Raw genomic sequence first — 21,063 nt, 5'->3', positions numbered from 1 at the left:
GCTGGTGTACACAGGCCAGTGATTTCATATGCTAACTTTTAATTTCATAGATGAAGACTTTCTATAATTATTTCTTACTTTTGGACTTGGAGAAAGATGTAGATGTTTCATTCTGTAAGTATTCCAATGGCTTTTTTTTTTCTTTTGCATTTTTGTATAGGTCTTAAAATATAAATTAAGCATGTTTCATTTCTTCACATACTGGTACACTGTAAAAATATCTTAAAGTAAAAATAACACTTTGGTTGTATTGTTTACAATTAACCACAACTGATATTTCAACATCTGTACAAGTTCTTTCATTTCATTTGACCCTTTGTTACTTAGTTACTCTTTAAGAGTCAAGCATCCCCTATTGACTGACCCAAGGATCTGGTATGTGGCCAGACCTTGAGCAACTCTCCTGGAGTCTTTGATCACAGAGTTAGTGATCTAGCCTCTTTTCATAATTTAGGGTTTTTTTCCTTGTAGCCTCAAGGTTTCTTAGATTTTTTATAATTTAATGCTATATGTCTGTGACATAAAAAGGGCACAAAGTATGACTTTACTTTGTAATAGAGAGGCACCATGACTCATAGATGAGATCATTGCCTTACCTGAAAACCCTCATATGCTCTGTCTTATTAATACTTGGCCTTATGGATTAGAACACGAGCATGTTAACAGTATCCTCTCAATAATATTACTTTATGTAAAAGGAGTGATTTAGATGCACTGCCCTGTGGTATTCAAAAGTGCAAAATTCCAGAAAATATCAAGGTTAAAGTGAAGTTTTGTTTTGCTAAGAAAGGATCTTTTGTAAACTATCAGTGTGAATGAATATAATTTAGCTCAAATTTGTAGAGAATTGATAAGGTTCCTTGTAACGCTTGGTTAGAAGTACCTAACTTTAAATGCTTTTTATTGTGTCATAAGCAATACAGCTTCTTCTGCAATAAATTTCTCATCGTCAGACTTAAGTGTTTGGAAGATTCAAGATGAACATTTCTATTTTGCTGTTTAAACATGGTTTTTTTGACCTTGGCAAATGAGACCAAAAAAAAAAAAAAAAAAAACAACCTAACAGTTTTTTGCACTTTTCAATTTGGTAAAGATATAAATACTTACTATTTAACTTTACCAGATATTCGTCTGCTTTTCCTCTTTCCTTTCCTTTTCTGTCTCTGTCACATGCGCTCTCTCTCTCTCTCTCTCTCCCTCTCTCTCTCTCTCACACACACACACACACACACACACACACACACTCACACACACGTGCATGCACGTCTTACATTGCTGTTATCCTGGCTTCTTTACTGCTTTAGCCTCAATGACAGAGGCCCGGGTCTTGATGAAACAGCAGTGGCTAGAAATCAGCCACTCGTATTCAGTCATAAGACTACTATAGATTTATTAGATGATATACTTGAAAATACATGTGTTTTACGGTTTGGTGTCAGATATATCTCTACCTACATTACAGAGTCCTTATTGACCTTTACCCCTTTGGAGTTCTAGGAGTTATAAGCAGCAATGGCTTAGGTAGGTTCACCAACAACGATTTGTGTCGTAAAAAAAGAACTGTCCAGAGGGATCACTATTCTTTCCTTACCAGTTGGTACAACTTACATAAACGTCCTTGTCATGCCCATAGTACACTTCTCCCGGCTCACCATCTTGCTATCCTTGTTTCCGAAAACTTTGTAGGCTTCTCGGAAACATCTCACAAACTTCTTAAAGATTGCCAGTTTCTGGTAGGGTGCTCATTTAAAATGAGAATGATCTGGTTGGCTACAGTTTGGATAGTCATCATCAATCAGGATGCTATCTAGCCTGAACTTTGAAACAATCCTGGGATGTTGAACAGTCTCACAAAAGGTTTCTTTTTTTCTACCTCTTTATGAATGTACTATATACATACATCTTAAGTGGTTCACAATAGCTCTGTTGGTGATATCAATATAGGTCCTTCAATCTTTCAATAATGTTTTTAATCATGAGCTTTAAAGCACAATTGTTTTTACCTCGAAATTCTTAAAAATCTGTTATGGGACAGAAATAAGAGATTAATGGAGATCTTGCAAAAAAAGATAAATGGCACCACCAGAATACCACAAAACTGGGGGAAAAATTAATTGAACCTATACTTTTGATAAATATTTATTTTTTGCAGAAGAAAAATGCATACTAGTTTAAGCTGTCATTATACTAACCTACATCCTATTTTTCATATTATTAGTAATACATAATGTGGTAGTTTATATTCAAAAATAAAACTAGAATGTATATACCTCATGTATTTATCCAGAAATACACCAAGGTTACTATGGTTACGAAAAATCCATTACCTTTGAATACAGAATGAAAAAGTTTGACTTTAAGTGTGTGCTATTTATTATAGCAAACATCAACAGCCTTCGGGAGGTTCTCTAACTGGATTCATTTTTCAGTGTCACAACTGACCCACCATACTACCAGCTTATGGCCTATGCAAGGCAAAAAATTTGAACTGTATGCATTTTTAAATATATTTTGTACTAACTCAAGGTGCAGCAATGCCTTTGACTTTTAATGCTTCATATTTAAGAGAAAGAAGAAAAAAAAATTCAAACCACTGAGATGCTAAGTGGCTTCTGAATTGAAATGCATTTACTTTTTCCTGTATCCACCATGGCAGCAAGATCTATTTGCTACACGTAACAGAAGAATGTGTTCCATGTGGGAACTTAAGAGGAAGCTACAAATGAATGGAGTAAGAGTGAGGGAAAGAAGGCTGACATTTTGAATATTTAGGAGGACACATTAAGCCAGGTTACTAAGGAAGTTTTTGATAGGGTAGAAGACAAGGAATTTTAAATAGTGCATATGATTACAACCAGGGAAAACAGGGTATAAAACACAGCTCTTGAGGAAGTTTCAAAATTATTCCTCACCTATGAAATTTTTGCTCATCAAGGCTGTGATCAGCTGAATCAAAGTACAATATAAATCTCTAATAAACATGCAGAAAGTATGCCCTATACCTAGGAGTTCAACAGGCAAACAAAAATAAAATAGTATTTGTCACTTGCAAAATTATCAAAGATTTAAGAATATAACATGCCCTGCTGATGAACTTTTCTGGGAAACAGTACGAAAATGTGTATCAAATATTTCAGAAGGTTCACTACCTTTGACTTAGTTGTTCCCCTTTTGGGAAGCTAATAAACAAAGATTACATACAATAATATTTGTCACAACATATTTGAAAGAGAGATAAGTTAGAAACTTGAACTCTTTCAAGTGGTTAAATGCATTAGCATACATTTGGATGGGATATGATGTTAGTATTAAAATATTTCAAGATATTTTCAGGAAAAATGCTTCATAAAGTGGGATACAGTCATAATAAGGAAATATGCCAGGGTTCAACATTATACATTACAGATCAATTTTGTTAACATGAATAAGGTACTAGAAGGAATTACATCTTACATTGAGCTTCTACCGGTATGGTGGGATTATCATGTATTAGACATCTGGATGTTTTAAATTATCTTCAATAAGCATATAGCGGCTTTTATAATTGAAAAACATTATCAATTATTTCTCTAATTCATTAGACTGCATCTTCCATTCCTCTGTCTCCCTATGAACTGGCATTTCAGCACTGAAGAGACCCATTCTAATAGCCCTAAACTCTCACTATTGCTAACACCAGCCCTCACCAGTGGAAGCTCCACCTGCAAACCACTCTCAGCATGGACAGGAGATTAGTTCACAAAGATCCTGACACAAAGATGAGTAACAAGTACCAATGACATCATGGACGCATCTGATGATGGAACATGGCACAGATGCAGTGTCTGGAAAGGCTAGAGCCTGTTCAAATGGCCAGGGCAGTTTCCTCTAATCAGCCTTCTCCTAGCTGACTTTAGACAGACAGATTCCCTTTCGCATTGTACCTTCTTGCGATTCCTAGTGGACAGGTAGACTTTGAAGACCTAACTGACCTGAAATTAATGCCTATTACACATATAAAATCTTAGAGTTGAAAGGGCTCTTTTTTTTTTTTAAGATTTTATTTATTTATTTGAGAGAGAGAGTGAGAGACAGAGAGCATGAGAGGGAGGAGGGTCAGAGGGAGAAGCAGACTCCCTGCCAAGCAGGGAGCCCGATGCGGGACTCGATCCTGGGACTCCAGGATCATGACCTGAGCCGAAGGCAGTCGCCCAACCAACTGAGCCACCCAGGCGCCCCAAGAGTTGAAAGGGCTCTTAAAGGCCACTTTCTTCAATCCTCACATGATTTGAGAATCTATACAGAAGTGGGCATTCAGCCTACGCTCATGGTAGAGAAAGCACTCCCTTTAGGGTGCTCTTACGTACTGAACTGTGTTCCCCCAAATTCATATTTTGAGGCCCTACCTCCTAATGTGAGTATATTTGGAAATGGGACTTTTGAAGAGGTGATTAAGGTTAAATGAGATCATAAGGGTGGGACCCTAATCCAACAGGACTGGTGACCGGGTAAGAAAGGGCTGTGCGCACAGGAGAAAGACCTTGGGAGGACATGGTGAGAAGGCAGCTGTCTGCAAGCCCAGGAGAGAGGCCTCAAGAGAAACCAAACCTGCCAACACCTTGATCTTGGACTTCTAGTCTCCAGAACTGTGAGAAATAAATTTCTGTTGTTTAAGCCAGCCAGTCTGTGGTATTTTGTTATGGAGCCCAAAAAAGAATAACACAGATGCTCTGGGGTTTGCAATCAGGTTTTGGTCTCCCTGTCAGCATTGTTGCGAGGAAAAATAAAATCATATGTAATAATTTGTAATATTTCTTTATGTTAATCTGTAATGTTTACATATTATGTAACATTCACATGTGGTATAAATATTTGCATATTTACACAATATGTTTATGTTAATATGTTGATAATTTACATATTTACACAAAACATTTACACATTATGTGAATGTGTCATAATATATCATATTTATTTATGTAAAAAATAAGATAATATGTAATAATTTGAGCAGCAGAATGTGGAAAGAATGAAAGCATGGACTCTGGGGCCAGACAGATCCAGATTTGAAGTGGTTCCTCCAACTTGGGTTAGAATTTCTTAACCTCTCCGGGCCTCAGATTTACTAGCTCTAATGTTAGAACAATCATGCACAACTTTGAATCCCATCATAAGGTTCTTGGCTTCGTTTCTCTCCTTCGTGTTGCAGTCTCAATGTGCCTCATATCTTCTGCCATTTGGGGATGAGAATGGCAAGAAATACAATTGCTTATTAGAAGCCAAGAAGGCTATAGGAAAAAAAAAAAAGTACTACCTAAGATTTAATTTTCAAAAATCTACATAAAAAATGAAAACCATTAAAGAATCTATTATCTCTGTAGCTCGAGAAGATGGTTGTGGGCACTACAAAAATATTCCACTTTCTTTACATTAGATTATATTTGGGGGGCATCTGTTGTACTAATCCACTATGGTAACATTTGCCAAGATTTTTAATTGCAGACCCCAGAGTCACATGGTTCTGTTGCTGATTCCATCAAACAAAATATAGAATTAGCATCATTTTGGAAGTAGTATTGGAGATAAATGTGAATTCTGGCCTCCCATCTTCCCCACACTGCTCATCTTCTGGCTGTGCACGGTGTCTGTCACCTCAAATGGTATTCATGGCTTGCAAATAGTCGAGGCTTACGTTTTGAGACCTGCTATCAGCCACACAACTTCCCTATGGACTGGGCTAGCACTCGTGTCTACCCATGGAAGGGATCTTAGTTCCTTTTTCTACCTTTCTTTTTTCTCTTCTCTGTCACTTTTTCTTTCCCACCCTACTCCTACCCTCCACAATTTCCCCTTTGCTGGCTTCTTTTTCTGTTCCCAGCAATCACCTGACTTCATTCATTCATTTATTCAACACTGTCTATACCCACCCTGTCCTGGAGATGCAGTAAAGAACCAGACACTTAGGGTCATGTGTTTATGAAGCTTAGGGTCAGAAGGGCAAACTGACAAGTAAACAAGCAACCTTATTCAAAGACAGCACAAAAAAAAAAAAAAAAAAAGAGGGGGCACAGAAGTTTCCAAGGAGCATACCTGCGTTGGATCAACTCATACTTGGGGCATCAGAGAAGGCTTCTCAGAGGAAATGTCTGTACTGGGCCTAAAAGATGTGTTTTCCTATTATGCATGATGCTGATATTTTTTGGTCCTACAGAAGTGTTTTATATTAATTATTAATTCGTGTGTATAGTTCATTCCATGATATGTTTTCATTTCTTTTGAAGTAATTTCTCTGGTGTATAATATTTAATTAAAATAATGCTTTCAGACATTGTTAGGGCAAGATGAATCTATTTTTAAAGTTTAAAACATGAACTCTGCATTCTACAGGAAATAAGAGTATTCTCTTTACTAAGTGCTAAGAACATGTTAGGTGTTTTACTTATAGCTCCAGTTCTCTTTAGAGTCTTGAAAATTGTAGTTGTTCCCATTTTGCAGATTCATAAACTAAGTCTCAGAAGTGAAGTAACTTGTTTCAAGACCACAGGTTCTTCATCACAGCCAGAAAGCACGGATCGGTATCAAAATCCCACTCATAGGCTGTGTGATTTTGAAGACGTTCCTTAATCTTTCTCTGCCTCAATTTCCTCATTTGTAACCTGGGGGTAGTAATAACACCTACCTCCTAGAACATGTATTACAGAATTCTATCCAACCTCAAGCAACAAAATATTAAATTAATAGCTCTTGTCCCTTGAAGGTTCTCAGTCTTGAAAGGACACAAAAAATGTAAACCCTGAGGATGCCACTAGGTAAATGCCATAGCCCTGTCCACAAATGCCTCATTCCTGCATCTGTGTGTTTTCCCCTGAAGCCATGAGCACCAACAGAGGAGGGCCAGCGTGCCGCTGATTCCCTATTACAACCTTAGCACCTGGCATTAATGTGGAGGACTGAATACATAAATAATTAATTCTGCCTCTGCCTCTCCCTGGTTGTGACCTTTCATGAAGAACGTCATATCTCTAGGCTTCAGTTTTTCATCAGTCAATATTTGACTCATGATGTCTTGCCAGATAGTCACATATAGTATATAAAATACTATACAATATATAACCACTAAAATTACTACACAAATAGAAGCATGATTCAGATACTAGGCAATAAGACATAATATAGGCTTCTTGGGTTTTACAAGGTTTTCAGCAATTTACCTTATTTTACTCAAGTGTCGTCACACGTTACAATACGATTTCGGCATATATACTGTTTCTTCTCAAATAACCCAAAATTCTGACGACACTGAGTCACACATCTGAGTCTTAATATTATCGTGCATTCATGAGGATGTTAAAGTAGTTAACTTGTGTGACAGTGGAATTTGTTTGAAATGACATTGACTCAACCGGGCATGGTGAGTGTGACTAGGGACCACGCAAGGGGACCAAATGAGAGGAGACACAGTAAGTACCCCAATTTTAAAGACCACATTTTCAGACAATTACAGACTACAGATATCTGAAATATACATAGTCTAACACAGACTAGAACTATTTACCGATACATATAGAAGTCTTACCTGTGGCTGTGTAGTTCTTTCCACTGCCTGAATAGATAAGCATCCCATCCATATATAAAGAGTACTGAGTTATAATACCATTTGCTTTTTTGGGTGGATTCCAGGACAGTAACAAAGAATTGGGAAGAGATTTGGCTACTGGTGGCTGAACTTCCTGTGGGGCTGTGGAAAAAAAAAAAAAAAGATTTATGGAGTCTAATTTTAGTTTACTTTTCTAATTCAAACTTTTCAGACCTAAACCAATAAATCATGACATAAACCTGAAATCCGATGCAGAGAAATATTCCTGATTCGTGGGCAGCTTGTCAATAATTGCTTTAGGAACAGTACTAAATAATTGTCCTGAATTTATGAGAATTTGCCTTAATGATGGATGGGGAGTATTACACTAGTTCACTTGACTGATGCTTGCATTACTTCATCAATACTCCTTGAAGTATTATTAACCCATACTCTCTACTTGGGGCTGCGCCTGTTAAAGCAAATCGAACAGATGGAGTTCCTACCCTTGAGGAGCTTTTGATCTAAGGTAGGCAATGCTGGTGAGGGTGGTTCATAATAGATACAAAAAAGCCTATGTGTTTCTGTAGAAATAACCAGCAAGTAGAGAATCAATTGAATTAATTATATATGAAAACAACATTGTGTGTAAGTTTTTTTTTTTTTTTTTTTCAAATAAGGTTCTGTTCATTTTCTGTAATGGTGAATAAATCAGAATCACAGGAACTAAAAGTTTTAAAATATTGACCCTAAAAACATCTATGGTTTGGTACATTGGCAGTAACTTTAAGAAAAAGCTAGAAGTTGGGAATTCCTTAAATAATGAAGAGGGAACGGTGAACTGGACCAGTAGGAATCCCTCTGGGATACAGCTGCGAAAGTAGGTTTGAAGGGTTCCAGGCAAAACCTGGACAGAGGGGGTAGGGGGTATTGAGAATATAAGGGCGCTTGTCCCATACTGAGGCTGGTGGAAGCATTTGTAAAAGGAGAGGACCAACACGTGGATCACGTGGACCAGCAGAAGCAATGCCACAGTAAGAGAAACAGTGCTTTTCTCCACAGGCTAGACTGAGAGAACCCTGAGAAAACATGGATGACGGGCTCACTGATGGCGTAGTCCAGGTGAGGAGGCTCTTGTTGGGGCAAGGTCACATGAAGGATTTCACAGACCCCTCTATCCTGTTTCATTACATGGGCCATTGTCTTTCTCTTTCATGTCTTCTGCGTGAGGGGTACTTGCTAAAGGATTTGCAGGAGGGAAGGGAAAACGAGGGAGCCAGGAAGGAGACGGACGGATGCTGAGGGAGAGAGACTGGCTGACTCTTCCCCCGAGGATCAAGCTTTTCAATCTCCTAAATAACTTGACAACTAGACAGAAGAAATGTGTAATTCCTCTCATCCAGGAGAGAGAAATAGGAAGTAACAATGCTTCAAATGTTTGGAGGGCTGTTATTTCTTGAAGTGATGCGTGCTGATGCTGGAGCAAAGCTTTCACTTTGGAGTGCTCAAATATTTTCTCTTTCTCACTGCCTTCTAAAAGTATGCTTTCTGAAACATTAATTTATGCCAACAGTTTGTAAGTTCCAAGTACAACAAAAATGAGACTTCAGTCAGAAGGAACCGAGCAGTGATTAATAATGCCTCAACCGACATTTGGAGGCTCCATCATACTGAAATAATTGTTGCCTGTGCTGGTGTTGAGCAGTTCAAAGAGACCATGGAAATCAACCGTTTGATTCTCAATTTCATACTGTGCCGTACAATCAATTCTTTTTAGTCAGACTGTCTCTAGATTTACTTCTGAGCCATAGTAAAATGAGGAAGCTTTCATTAATCTTTCAGATGCTTCATATTAATGACAAGGCTCTTGCATGAACAATGTAACAGCAATTAAAAAGCCCATTAATCTGCATTACAGCTATTAAAGATGCATGTCATTAAAGGGTATGGAGTTTGATTCATTTTCGCACCCCCCCAAAAAATGGAGCAATTATGGCCTGGCAATGCACTTTGTCATCAAATTAGGTTGGGGTTTTCCAGCAAATGGCCTTGCAGCATTTAGCTCTTCTCCTATTTTATTATTCATAACTGAAATGTGGAAGTCAAGACCTTTGAAATTACTTTACCTTCTTGTGGAGTAGAGATGTTCAATGCCTGTGAGCTCTCGGTACAGCCAGCCAAAGTGCAAGCAGTTAGGGTTACTGCATAGTTTTTGAAGGGTAGCAAGCCTGTCAATATGCCTATAATAAAAGGGGAAAAAAGGAGGTTTGCATGTTTACTGTAAGTAGCTATAAAGAGCAGTGTGTGTGTGTGTGTGTGTGTGTGTGTGTGTGAGAGAGAGAGAGAGAGAGAGAGAGAAAGATGTAGAGACACAGACACAAAAAAATATGCCTCTTTAATTCATTTTCCTGCCCCTGTGCTGATTACAGAATGGAGTGACTAGTAAAAAAAATTGTGAGACCAACTTATTGTTAAAACAACTTAAAAGAGCATTTTCCCAAATGTGCTCCTCAGAACATTAGTGCCCTGAGACATTCACCTGTAAAAATGGGTTTCCATACATAGTTTGTAAAGCAGAGCACTGTGTATCTGATAGTTAAGATGCATATTATCCCATTCTAGGATTCTAGACCTCCTGCAGAATAAAACTATTCCATTTTCTCTAATCTAGCATTTTTCAGCCTTATTCAACGAGAGTCCTTTTTACATAGCATCTATTAACACACTTTAGGAAATGCTAATCCCAAGAGTGGTTTCATTACTTTAACGGTAGGATACACATATACAAACTACTTGTTCATGTTACAACTAACAAATATGCAAATCAACATAGTTGAACAATTAGCAAATTAGATAATTACGCTTTTGTGCTTCTCCTTGCAAAATTATTAGTTTATTTAATTAAGACACCTGTCTTAAACAGAAGTGGTGCACATGGAAGTGTTGAATTAACCTGGCTTGGTGGTGAATATATAAGATTTGTTCAGCAATTAAGAGTACCTGTAGAAATGAAAGCACATTTTGTTTACTAAATGTTCATAATCAAGGCAGAAGCTCTTTATTTACTTAATCCTGGGAATTACAGAAGTATCAAAAATATAATTTGTGTATTTGCTCACCATTGTTTTTTTCTGTTGACGTTTTTCAGAGTTGCCTTTAATCCTAACCACATAGATTGGTCAACACTCTTATAAAAAAAAAATGGTCCCAGTCATGGTATCCCTTTATATTGTAAACCTTCAGTAGCCTAGAGAATGTATTATTATTTAAATGTGCCAATATTGGTAACAGCTTGGGCATCCTTCAAACACAAAATTTAACATATGTATTGTATTTTCCTATTTCCTCCCCTAAAAGAAATTTTTTAAAAATCAAACAAGCAAAGAGCAGGATGAAGCAAAAACCAGAGCCATTGTCTACTTGGGCACCTCCCACGTGTCAGTCCCCAGTAATGGCTGTGAGTCTTCATTCCAACAGCTCCCCAAGCATTGCCCTGGGCCCCTGAGCCCTCGCTGCTGCACTTGGCACCATCATCTTAAATCATGGTCAAAGAAGACATTGAGCCAGTGACCTAATACACACACACACACACACACGTGTGACTCCCTCATGCCAAATTCAGCTCCCTCTAATCTCGAATCCACCTCATGTCCTAACTTTCTGCTCTCCTTCATTCCTGCCGCGGTGACTGTTATTTCTTCTTGAAGTTCCCAGACCATGACCTGCTGTCCAAGTTCACTTTAAGAAGTTATTTCTCCTTCCACTAGACGTCTTAAAAGAAAGTGCACATTGCCACCTATGCATCCTCATCATGCAGTGGTGAAGTGGTCAAGAGAATAGATACTTGGGCATGATTTCCTGGGTCCAAACACCAGTTCTGCTACTGATTTGTTGTACGGGCTTGGACAAGTTGTTCAGATCTCTGTGCCTCAGTTTCCTTATCTGTAAACATGTAATAACAATACCTGTCTTGAAAGAGAGGTCTCCGTTCTCCTCTGTGAGTTGGGGATAATAAAGTACCTACCTCATAGTGTTACTATCAAGATTCAATGAGTTTAGGAGTATAACGTGCTCAACACAGAGCTGTGTAAGGATAGAGCTCTAGCAGAGGCCGTGTCAGTCCACGTTACTACTGCAACCAAGTTTCCTGCTTGCACTGTGCTACTAAATCCTGATTTTTATCTTTTGAAGATCACTAGTAATCTCTAAATATCAGATCAAGTAACCCTTCCTCAAATCCCTATCTTCCCTCTACTTATTGGACTTTGACTCCCTCAGCTCTCTCTGTGCCACTGAATTTCCCAAGGTGTTTTCCTCAGCTCCTGAGAGCTCCTTTCTTTCTTTGAACTGATTGGCTCATCTTCCCTCCACAGTCCTTAAAATAGCTTTTGTTTTACAAGGTTAGGGTCTTCAGGCTTCTTTCTTCTTCTAAACACTTATTTTGTGAACTCATCAAGCCCCATCTCTCATTTGTATGTACAGGCTTCACATCTCTCCCCAGTTCTGGTTCTGCATCTCTACCTGCAGGTCATATATCCTACCTGGATGTCCCAATAGCATTTCATTCTCAATATGCTCCGATCCAGACTTGACAGCCTCAACCATTTCATAAACTTCGTTTTCCCATTTCTCAACGTTTCACCATAATCCCAAAAGTCCAGACTCAAAACTAAGGTAACCTTGTGTGATATGTTCTAGCCATCTTATCCTTTGAAAATATTTGGTATTTGCCATGTCTTCTTATTGCCAAGTTTGAATCTACTGAAAGAGTCTAAAATAAGACAACCTGCATGTCTGAATAAATATAATGCCATACTAACAAGAAATGAAACAGCCCCTAGAGAGTGAGACTTTTAATCCTATAGCAAACAAGAAAAACATGTTGGGATATAAGATTAGCTTCCTCTGTTCATCACTTAAGCCATGTGACATATGTGAAAAGCATTGTCTCTTAGGGATGGTCATGATTTAGCTGGGGCACAGGAAAACCATGTCCAAGAAGACATAATGGTTACATAACATATAGGTTGGTGCTCTTACATCTTTAGTAGGCAGATGCATAATACAACCAGGTAATATTATCGTTGAGAAACATTATAAAAGTAGTTCCATTATTTTATAGTTTTGAAGACTGGCCTTACAAAATACCTCATCCTGAGACATTATTTCTTTCCAAATCATGGTGGAAGTACAATAGGAGAATTATGACTGTTACATCAACTTAGCAAGAAAGGTTTTAATGTAGACTTTAAGAAGGACCATGTCAAACCAGATATGGAATTCACATTCATTAAATGGTCTTTAGTATTTTGTTTAACCTTACTTGCCTTCACTAAAGGCGTTACTTTGTATACATATATGTGTATTATGAAATTCCTTTGCTAAGTTTTTCCCCCTTAAACCTTAAGAACCTTAAAAAACAGCAAATACTCTCAAAACTTGCTTTCTTCAGCTTTGTGCTTTGGTAGAGAAGTTGACCAAATTGTATTTCATAGAAAAATCCTGAGATTCTTAAAGAGAGATGCTGGAGAGAAACTAGATCATCTTTTAGGCCATTCATCAAAGTGCTCCCATTTCTCATTTCAGGTGAAACAATAATAAACACTGAGAAATGAGAGTGGCAAAATAGAAAAAAAGAGAAAAAGGAAGAAAGCTGATGTTTTGGTTCTTGCCAACTTCAAATCCCAGGTGGAAATTTTGGATGGTTTGTAAATCACACTTTAAAAAAAAATGTGCTATACTTTCTGAGGCCGAGGTGGTATATCTTTCCTATTTCTAGTGGGGATCTTGCTCATAATGTTTTGTCTCAAAGAAAAGTTTATCATAACATTGGAACCATTTTCCCCTAAATATAGATCAGTATTATCCACTTCAATAAGAAGAGTAATATAAAGATTCATCATTTTCTTTTTTTTAAAGATTTTAGTTATTTATTTATTTGAGAGAGAGAGAGAGAGAGACCAAGCAGGAACCAGGGGAGGGGTGAGTCTGCTGAGCAGGGCTCCATCCCAGGACCCCAGGATTATGACCTGAGCCGAAAGCAGACGCTTAACCAACTGAGCCACCCAGGCACCCAAGGTTCAGCACTTTCTCTCCTCTTGTCTGGTTACAGTGAGTGGTTGGGAGAGGGCTGGTCAACCAAGTCATCTTCCTCAGTTCGGACCAAAGTCATCCTATTGCCTGAGACATATGGTTTACATCTTGTTTCTCAGTATGGAGAGTTTATGAGGATGGATTAAAGTTGATGGTTACAAGAAGTTCTGCTGTTACCAAAGAAAGAGAGTAAGTATATTCTCTCCGGTACTAATTAAGATAGCCTTTCTTGGATATATCCATAGATATCATTGAGTGACTGACCTAATGGCCTTATTTGAAGTGTCAGAGTCTTACTTAGATTATACAGTCTCCAGGAACAAAAAGTAGTACTACTATGATAGTATATCATCATCAAAAAGTATTTATCATTTCTTCTTCTCTATGTTTCTGGGAAAGGTGCTATAAAATACATCTGATCTCTATGAGGTTTCTAATCTAAGAAAATATTAGAGCTTGAAGGCTCCTAATGATAACAGTAATACATAGATTAATACATAAATCAGAATCCTTGCATATATGACAAATGGATAAGGGCATTTATAAGATCCAGACTTCCTAGTCCAATGTGAAAGGAGATCTAGATTTAATTAAAGACAAAGAGGAAAAAAAGGATAATCATTGAAAGTATACATTTTAGTATTATATTAAAAAGAATACTGAAAAATATATAGTGGGACATATTTTCAAAGGAATCCTAGGCAGAAAAATACTGCATATGTTCTGCATCCATAGAAAACCAAATAAGAGAAAGTGGGGTAATCTCCCTTTATGACACCTGGGGTATTTAAAATAAAGAAGAATCTCCTGACAGTAAGAAATGTTAAGATCGGCTGGGATATGAGCCTCTTTCTTTGAGAGACATCACAGAGGAGCCTTTTTTTCCCTTTGAATTTAAGACTGTCCCTACCTCTAGGCCAGCCAGATGACCTCTCAAATTCCCTTTCAGCCACAAAACTCTGTGAAATCAGAAAATGGTCCCAACCATGTCAGGAAACCTGCCAGTCCCTTTTGATAATGGAAGAGGATGAGCCGAAAAAACATTCAATAAGCATAAAGTCAGCATTATTGATGTCTTAAAAGTGTTAGTATCCCAAGAAACACAGGAGTGTTGGTAACCAGATTAAAATCATTGGCACCAGCAGAACACTCACTGCTAAGTGATAATGCATTTTGCATTAATGCTTAACATTGAGAAATCCTGACATGCCACACCAAGGGAGTTTGAAGTAAAGTAAGTATATTCCCTTTGAATTGCAGTCCTGTGGGCCTCTGTGCGTGCAGAAAGCCCAAGCTGAAAGAATAGGGACGGGGACCTCATTTCCAGGAATGAAGCACATCACAGTAGGATGTTTCAGAGTCCCGGTATATACGGGTCCAAACTCTGTGCTCTGAGGATTTCCACCTAGCAGAGGGCAAGAGCTTGTCCTGGAGAACCCTGAAATTTAGAAGCCCCTCAAAATGATCTAGGGAACTCCTTGAATGCAAGGACATGTCCTTTTCCTTCTTTACTTGTCCTGTTTTCCAGCAGCTCTTGCAACGGTTTACCAAAGTTGGCACTTGATGCCTGACCAAAAAATGAAGACTTTTCCATCTGCTTCGTGCCACTCTGCTGTCTCCCTCACTATAAGAGACCCCCGAGTCCCATTCTACCCTCTCCAGGGAGTCAGCAAAGTAACAGACATTGTTTCCTTTGACCGATGATGATGATTTCCAACACCTTCTTTCCTTTGCTCTAGCCTCAAGTTTCAAAGGAGCCAAAGAGACGGGGCACCTGGGTGGCTCAGTTGGTTAAGCGACTGCCTTCGGCTCAGGTCATGATCCTGGAGTCCCTGGATCGAGTCCCTGGATCGAGTTCCGCATCAGGCTCCCTGCGCAGAACGGAGTCTGCTTCTCCCTCTGACCCTCCCCCCTCTCATGTGCTCTCTCTCATTCTCTCTCTCTCAAATAAATAAATAAGATCTTTAAAAAAAAAAAGGAGCCAAAGAGAAATCTCAGTAATTGGAGGCAGCCCAACTACCTAAGAGAAAATCATTGTGGAGCTGACACCAGCTGTGCAAGCTTTTGAGCCTCTAATAGAAGAACTCTGTGCGCTGAGAGGCAGGAAGACAACAGAAGAGCCAGCTGTGAAATTTTGAAATTTTATGATTAACTCTTCTGACTAAATCCAGACAAGTATAAATGCTCTGCCCGGAAACTGAGGCTGAGACACAGAGCAAAATGGCATCCTTTTTAAAGCCAAACACATTTCGGAGAAGAAAAAAGAAGCCCGTTTCTATTTACATACTTGAGCAGACTCCTCCTCCCTCCCGCACCCCACCCCCAGCTGCCAACCTAGGCGCTTGGCCGGCATCCACTGTAATCTGTTCTCCTTCATTATGTTAATCTGTGGGCGGAAAGATTTCTGTCATCTTCGAATCGCTTGTACAGCAATGGTAAACACCTTGGCCTGTCTGTAATTGGACAGGTGTCTGCATTGATGTTACCCAGCTTTTAATTCAATTAAAGAACTGGCTGCTCTGCTCTCATTACCCACTCATTTCTGTTGCACTTTTAGTCTGGCAGGGAGATCTGCACACAGCAACTGCGTACCCCGAGACCAAAGTCTGGGTTCCCCTCACAGGATCATGCACAATATTTCAAGTGGACTCGAACCATCCAAGAGTATTTTCGTGTTAGCAAAGGCATTTGAAATAATATGCACACTCCCTCTTTCCCTGACTCTGTCTCCCTCCCTCTCTCTCTCTTTAAATTCTCTATTATCCAAACAGTGTCTTCTACCTACTAACCAGTAATTAGGAGCAGTCCAGCAAACAGAGAAGCTGTTTCTAGCTGCTTCTCCCCAGGGTGTCTCTTCATCTCAAGAGAACTCATCAGAGTACAATGCTCTTATTTATTTGCTGGCATTTCACATTTGAATCAAGAAAGTGAGGGTGGGCAAGAGCAAGGCATTTATTAAGAGGGCCATCTGGTAAGGGATACCACACAGGCAGGGCTGTTACTGCTACCTGGAGACATAATGGAAGAACCCACCTTTTAAAAGAAAACCAGCCAGAGGAAGGAAAGCAGAAGAGAGGGAGACATTTCTGGTGTTGGATTCGGCTGCGGTGCTGATAAATTCTGTTTTAAGTATACATCCCAGAATAAGTTTTGAGCTGCAAACCAATCCAGTGCATGGATTAAAGAGAGTAAATCAATCCAACATGCCATGCTTCCTGCCCACTTAAAGGAACCTCTGAAAATAAATTAAAGTTCTAACACAGACATTTTGACACAGTGACCCCATGAAACTGAATAATGACATTTGTTAAATATGGATGAAAATTTAATGGTCTAACAGAGATCTGGAAACACACCCAGGATGCTTCTCCTCTGGTTCTGAATAGCCTAGGAAGGTGGCAATTTGTTGTTGTTGCATTTTTCGGTAATATTTTAAATGAGACTAAGGATCTCTAATATTTAGAAAATGAAAGTCAATTTTCATTTTAACCAAAGAGTGGAAGCGTAAACACCCTTACCCTAAACCTATGGTTATCCTTTAAAAACTCGAAAATTAATTTTTTTGCATTTAATTTTTTTCAAAGGGTCTTTCTGATCTTGGTTAAAACTTCTAGTCAGGATTACAGAAAGTCATATACCTTGGATCAAAAAACTAAACAGATTTTGATGCTTACAAATAGGAAAAAAATTTTATTCTTTTATTTTCTTTATAAAATATAGGGTCTAATCCCAGTCTTTGAGAATGGTTTAAACGGGGATTTTAATTGACCTCAAAGTGTTACCCAATTAAGATTCTCTCAGCAGGCTTACATCTAACTTCAAATTTTTAATCAATGCTTTCGTGGTAAGAACTATAGTTTCTGTCATTTTCTTTTTTTTTTTTTTTTAAAGATTTTATTTATTTATTTATTTGACAGAGAGAGACAGTGAGAGAGGGAACACAAGCAGGCAGAGTAGGAGAGGGAGAAGCAGGCTCCCAAGGAGCAGGGAGCCCGATGCGGGGCTCGATCCCAGGACTGTGGGATCATGACCTGAGCCGAAGGCAGACGCTTAACGACTGAGCCACCCAGGCGCCCCAGTTTCTGTCATTTTCATTCTAATTCTACATTAGGTTTGAAACCATCCACTCATGTTAACTCTTCATCTAACCTCCGGGGCCGACACTGGAATCTTTAGGACTCTGAGAAAATATTGGACTCGAATAAGTGGGGAGGGGGGCAAGGAGACAGTGGGAAAAGAAAAGAAAGAAATGAAAGCCATCCCTTACTGATGGGAGTCCCAGGTCCCCTGCAGAGGGCCTCCCATACTATTATCCCTCGTATAGGGGGGCTGCTATAGGGCAGAGTGTAGAAGGTATCACTCAAGTCCAACAGCAGAGCTGAGATTAGAACCTACATCTTCGGTCTCCAAAATTATCGTTCTTGCTATTCAACCTAAATCCTCATTCGACAAGAAGAAAAACGATGGGTTGAAATAATGTCACTACAAAGAATAGCATACTTTTTATAGCAAATTATTTAAAATTACACCTTAAAATTTGTTAAAAGATTCAAATTTATTACTAAATCCTTCTGTGTTTAAACAGAAAGTAGCATACTTATCCCCCACAATGAGCAAGTGTGTATGTCTATAATATTCCCTTATAAAAACTGATTCATAAGAAATCCTGTATCAGTGCATGTGTGTATGCGTGTGCTTTTGAGTACAACATTGGACATGGATATATATTTATACGCACACACATATATAAAGTTTTTGATTAGTCCCAAATGCAATACACATATAAATGGCTAGAAGTTAGAAAACAGAAAATTTGGGGGCAACTATTCTTTTTCTTTATCAAATCTGATTGGCAACCTTAAAGTATTTCTATCGACTGCTATAGTATTATAAACGTGCCTAGTTGATTATCACTAGGCAGCAAAATTTATATGTCACCATCATTTTTAACCACGGTACAACATGTTCCCAAAAAGAAATCCGCACCCTGCACTGCAGAGTCCTACTGCATAAAAGAAAATGAGTAACTTGTAAAGAGGTCTATCTGAAGATTTCACAATATTCAAGTAGTTCAGGCACATTATGTATTCAGGAGAGTGAGACAAAGCTATTAACTCATCAACACTGCATTACCTAATGAAATTCTTCTACATTAGCTAAGCAGGAACATTACATCATTTCTATTTTTACTATTTATGTCATAGGCCATATTTTTGTCTTGTGCATTTTTTCAGACCATTTCTTCCAAGCTTTGCATTTAAAGAAATAGTTCGTAATAAACTACAAATGCAGAATATTAATTTATGAGGTACCATAAAAATGGCAAAGACTTCCTCAAAATTCATCTTTTAATAATACTATCAAGATGATTTTTTAAAATTTACTTCTGAAGTTTGCTTGCTGTGGCAGAGACCACGAAGGACCCTCCTAGGATAGATACTCCTTTTCTTTCAGAGTACAATACAACGATAGCTGGACAAGTGGCCATTTTGAATAAGGACACCATTTCTCAGCAGCTAACTACAGCCATGTGATGATGAACTTAGTTCACAGACTTTTTAAATTCAGAGTTAAGTTCATTGTCACATGACTATACCTAGTACAAACATAAGTATGTAGGGAAATGACTTCTGAAGTATGTCTTTGAAGTGAATGTGCATGGAAACCAGACTGGATGGCTGAAGCTCATGCAGCCATCTCGGACCATGAGGCAGTAGTCCCCTCCGTAGGATGGCATAGCAAAAAGATGGACATGTATTGGTCCCTGGCACTGTGAACATCCCACCCCTACATTGATAACTGTGAACATCTATTACCAGGAAAAAGAAAAACTTAATCTTGTCTAAGTCATTGTTATTTGGATCCTTTCAGTGAAATTAAATAGAAATGAAAACTCATCTCTATTATCTTTCCCCTGTAAAACTTTGATTTTTAAAAAATATAATATTCTACTTTAGAGACCATATTTTCATGGTATAAAAGCAGATTGCTTGTTATGTGTATTTTACCACAATAAAAATATATTAGGAAAGAAACACAATAAAAGCAGGTTGTAAAGTTAGGATCTAGCACTAGCTTGGAACAGAGTAGATAATGCTTTTGTTTCTAATAAATGACTATCTTCAGCTCTGTGTAATTATCAGCATTATAGCAATATAAGTTTCCATTATTTTTAATTGCAAATTATAGCACTTGAGTTCCAGTATGAGGTATAAGTTTGGGAACTAATTTTTATATTCTGTTTACCCTACCAACATTTTTTTTCCATGGGGAATATGTATATTAAGTTACAAATATATGTTTAACTTGTGATAATTCTGTATATTATTTCCTAAAATTAGAAAACTATAGCACTGATGAGACTTCAGTAAGAACCACTAGTTCAATACTCAACTCAGCAGGATATAACAATATTAACATTTCATTAACTACAGAGGTGGTAGCAGAAAGCTGCATCTGTTCATTTGTCTAATTCTTCATCACTTGAGAAGAGTGTATTGATCGTCTACCTTGAGCAAGGTACTGAACAAGACTTAAAATAAACATAAAATATGATACCTGACTTCTGGAGCTTATTGTCTAATGAAGAAATAACATGCTTGCACAAAGAGCACCCACAGACAGTTTTAACAACTGTGAAGTAAGAATTCCCCACCGAATAGAAAAAGAAACATAGAAGTTTGTTTTATAAGACTTTATTTTATTTAATTATTTAATGAAGAGAGAGAAAGAGAGAGTGCATGAGAGCGCACAAGCAGGAGGAGTGGCAGAGGGAGAAGCAGGCTCCCCTGGGCTCCATCCCAGGACCCTGGGATTATGACCTGAGCTGAAGACAGAAGCTTAACCAACTGAGCCACCCAGGCACCCCTGAAGTTTTTATTATAGTCGTTTCTCTGCAGATTTCTCAGATGAGAGTAACAATGAGTTTTACTTTTTTGTCAATGACTGGGATCCTAAAATTATTTGCACATTCTTCCCAGATAACAGATATTGGCAATTTCAGGATTAGATAGCATCCTTTGCCTGTGACATTATTTTGAAAGGTTTTTTTTTTTTTTCACATGTAGTTAAATGTTTATAACTTAAATACATGCAGATGAGATTCTACTACAAGGTTACAATTATATTTCACACGCTAAACTGCACTGGGATCTTTTTTCACTAAATCCAGTGGGCATCCTGAAATTTCAAACTTGTTGTTTATTTGTTTCTTATATAAATATTGAGCTCCCTGACTTTCTACTGGACACATGGGGTGGGGGGTGCTAGGGTTGGCCTTGTTAGCCACCCAGAATCTCACACCCATCTCCATATCAACTGAATCAGAGTCTGGATTTTACCAAGATCTCTAGTAATTCTCATTTATTTTCCTTGGGTGACTTTCAGAAGCACTGCCCTTAAGGGTCAGAGACCCT

The 21,063-nt window shown here is 38.2% G+C and overlaps 1 protein-coding gene across 1 annotated transcript in view; it reads right to left on the bottom strand.

Moving 5' to 3' along the window:
* Positions 1 to 21,063, bottom strand: part of USH2A (usherin) — a 702,118-nt gene that overhangs the window by 374,718 nt on the left and 306,337 nt on the right. Inside the window, exons 30-31 of the mRNA XM_035010130.1 lie at positions 9,682 to 9,795; positions 7,556 to 7,717 (exon numbers count right to left, since the gene is read on the bottom strand). Coding sequence (XP_034866021.1) covers positions 7,556 to 7,717; positions 9,682 to 9,795 — 276 coding nt within the window. The remainder of the gene's footprint in view (positions 1 to 7,555; positions 7,718 to 9,681; positions 9,796 to 21,063) is intronic.

The sequence above is a fragment of the Mirounga leonina genome, unplaced genomic scaffold, assembly GCF_011800145.1.
Source record: "Mirounga leonina isolate KUSES-001 unplaced genomic scaffold, KU_Mleo_1.0 Mir_154, whole genome shotgun sequence".
NCBI classification, from domain to species: Eukaryota; Metazoa; Chordata; class Mammalia; order Carnivora; family Phocidae; genus Mirounga; species Mirounga leonina.
Note: the sequence above shows the minus strand (reverse complement) of the source record. Positions and strands in the feature narration are given on the sequence as shown.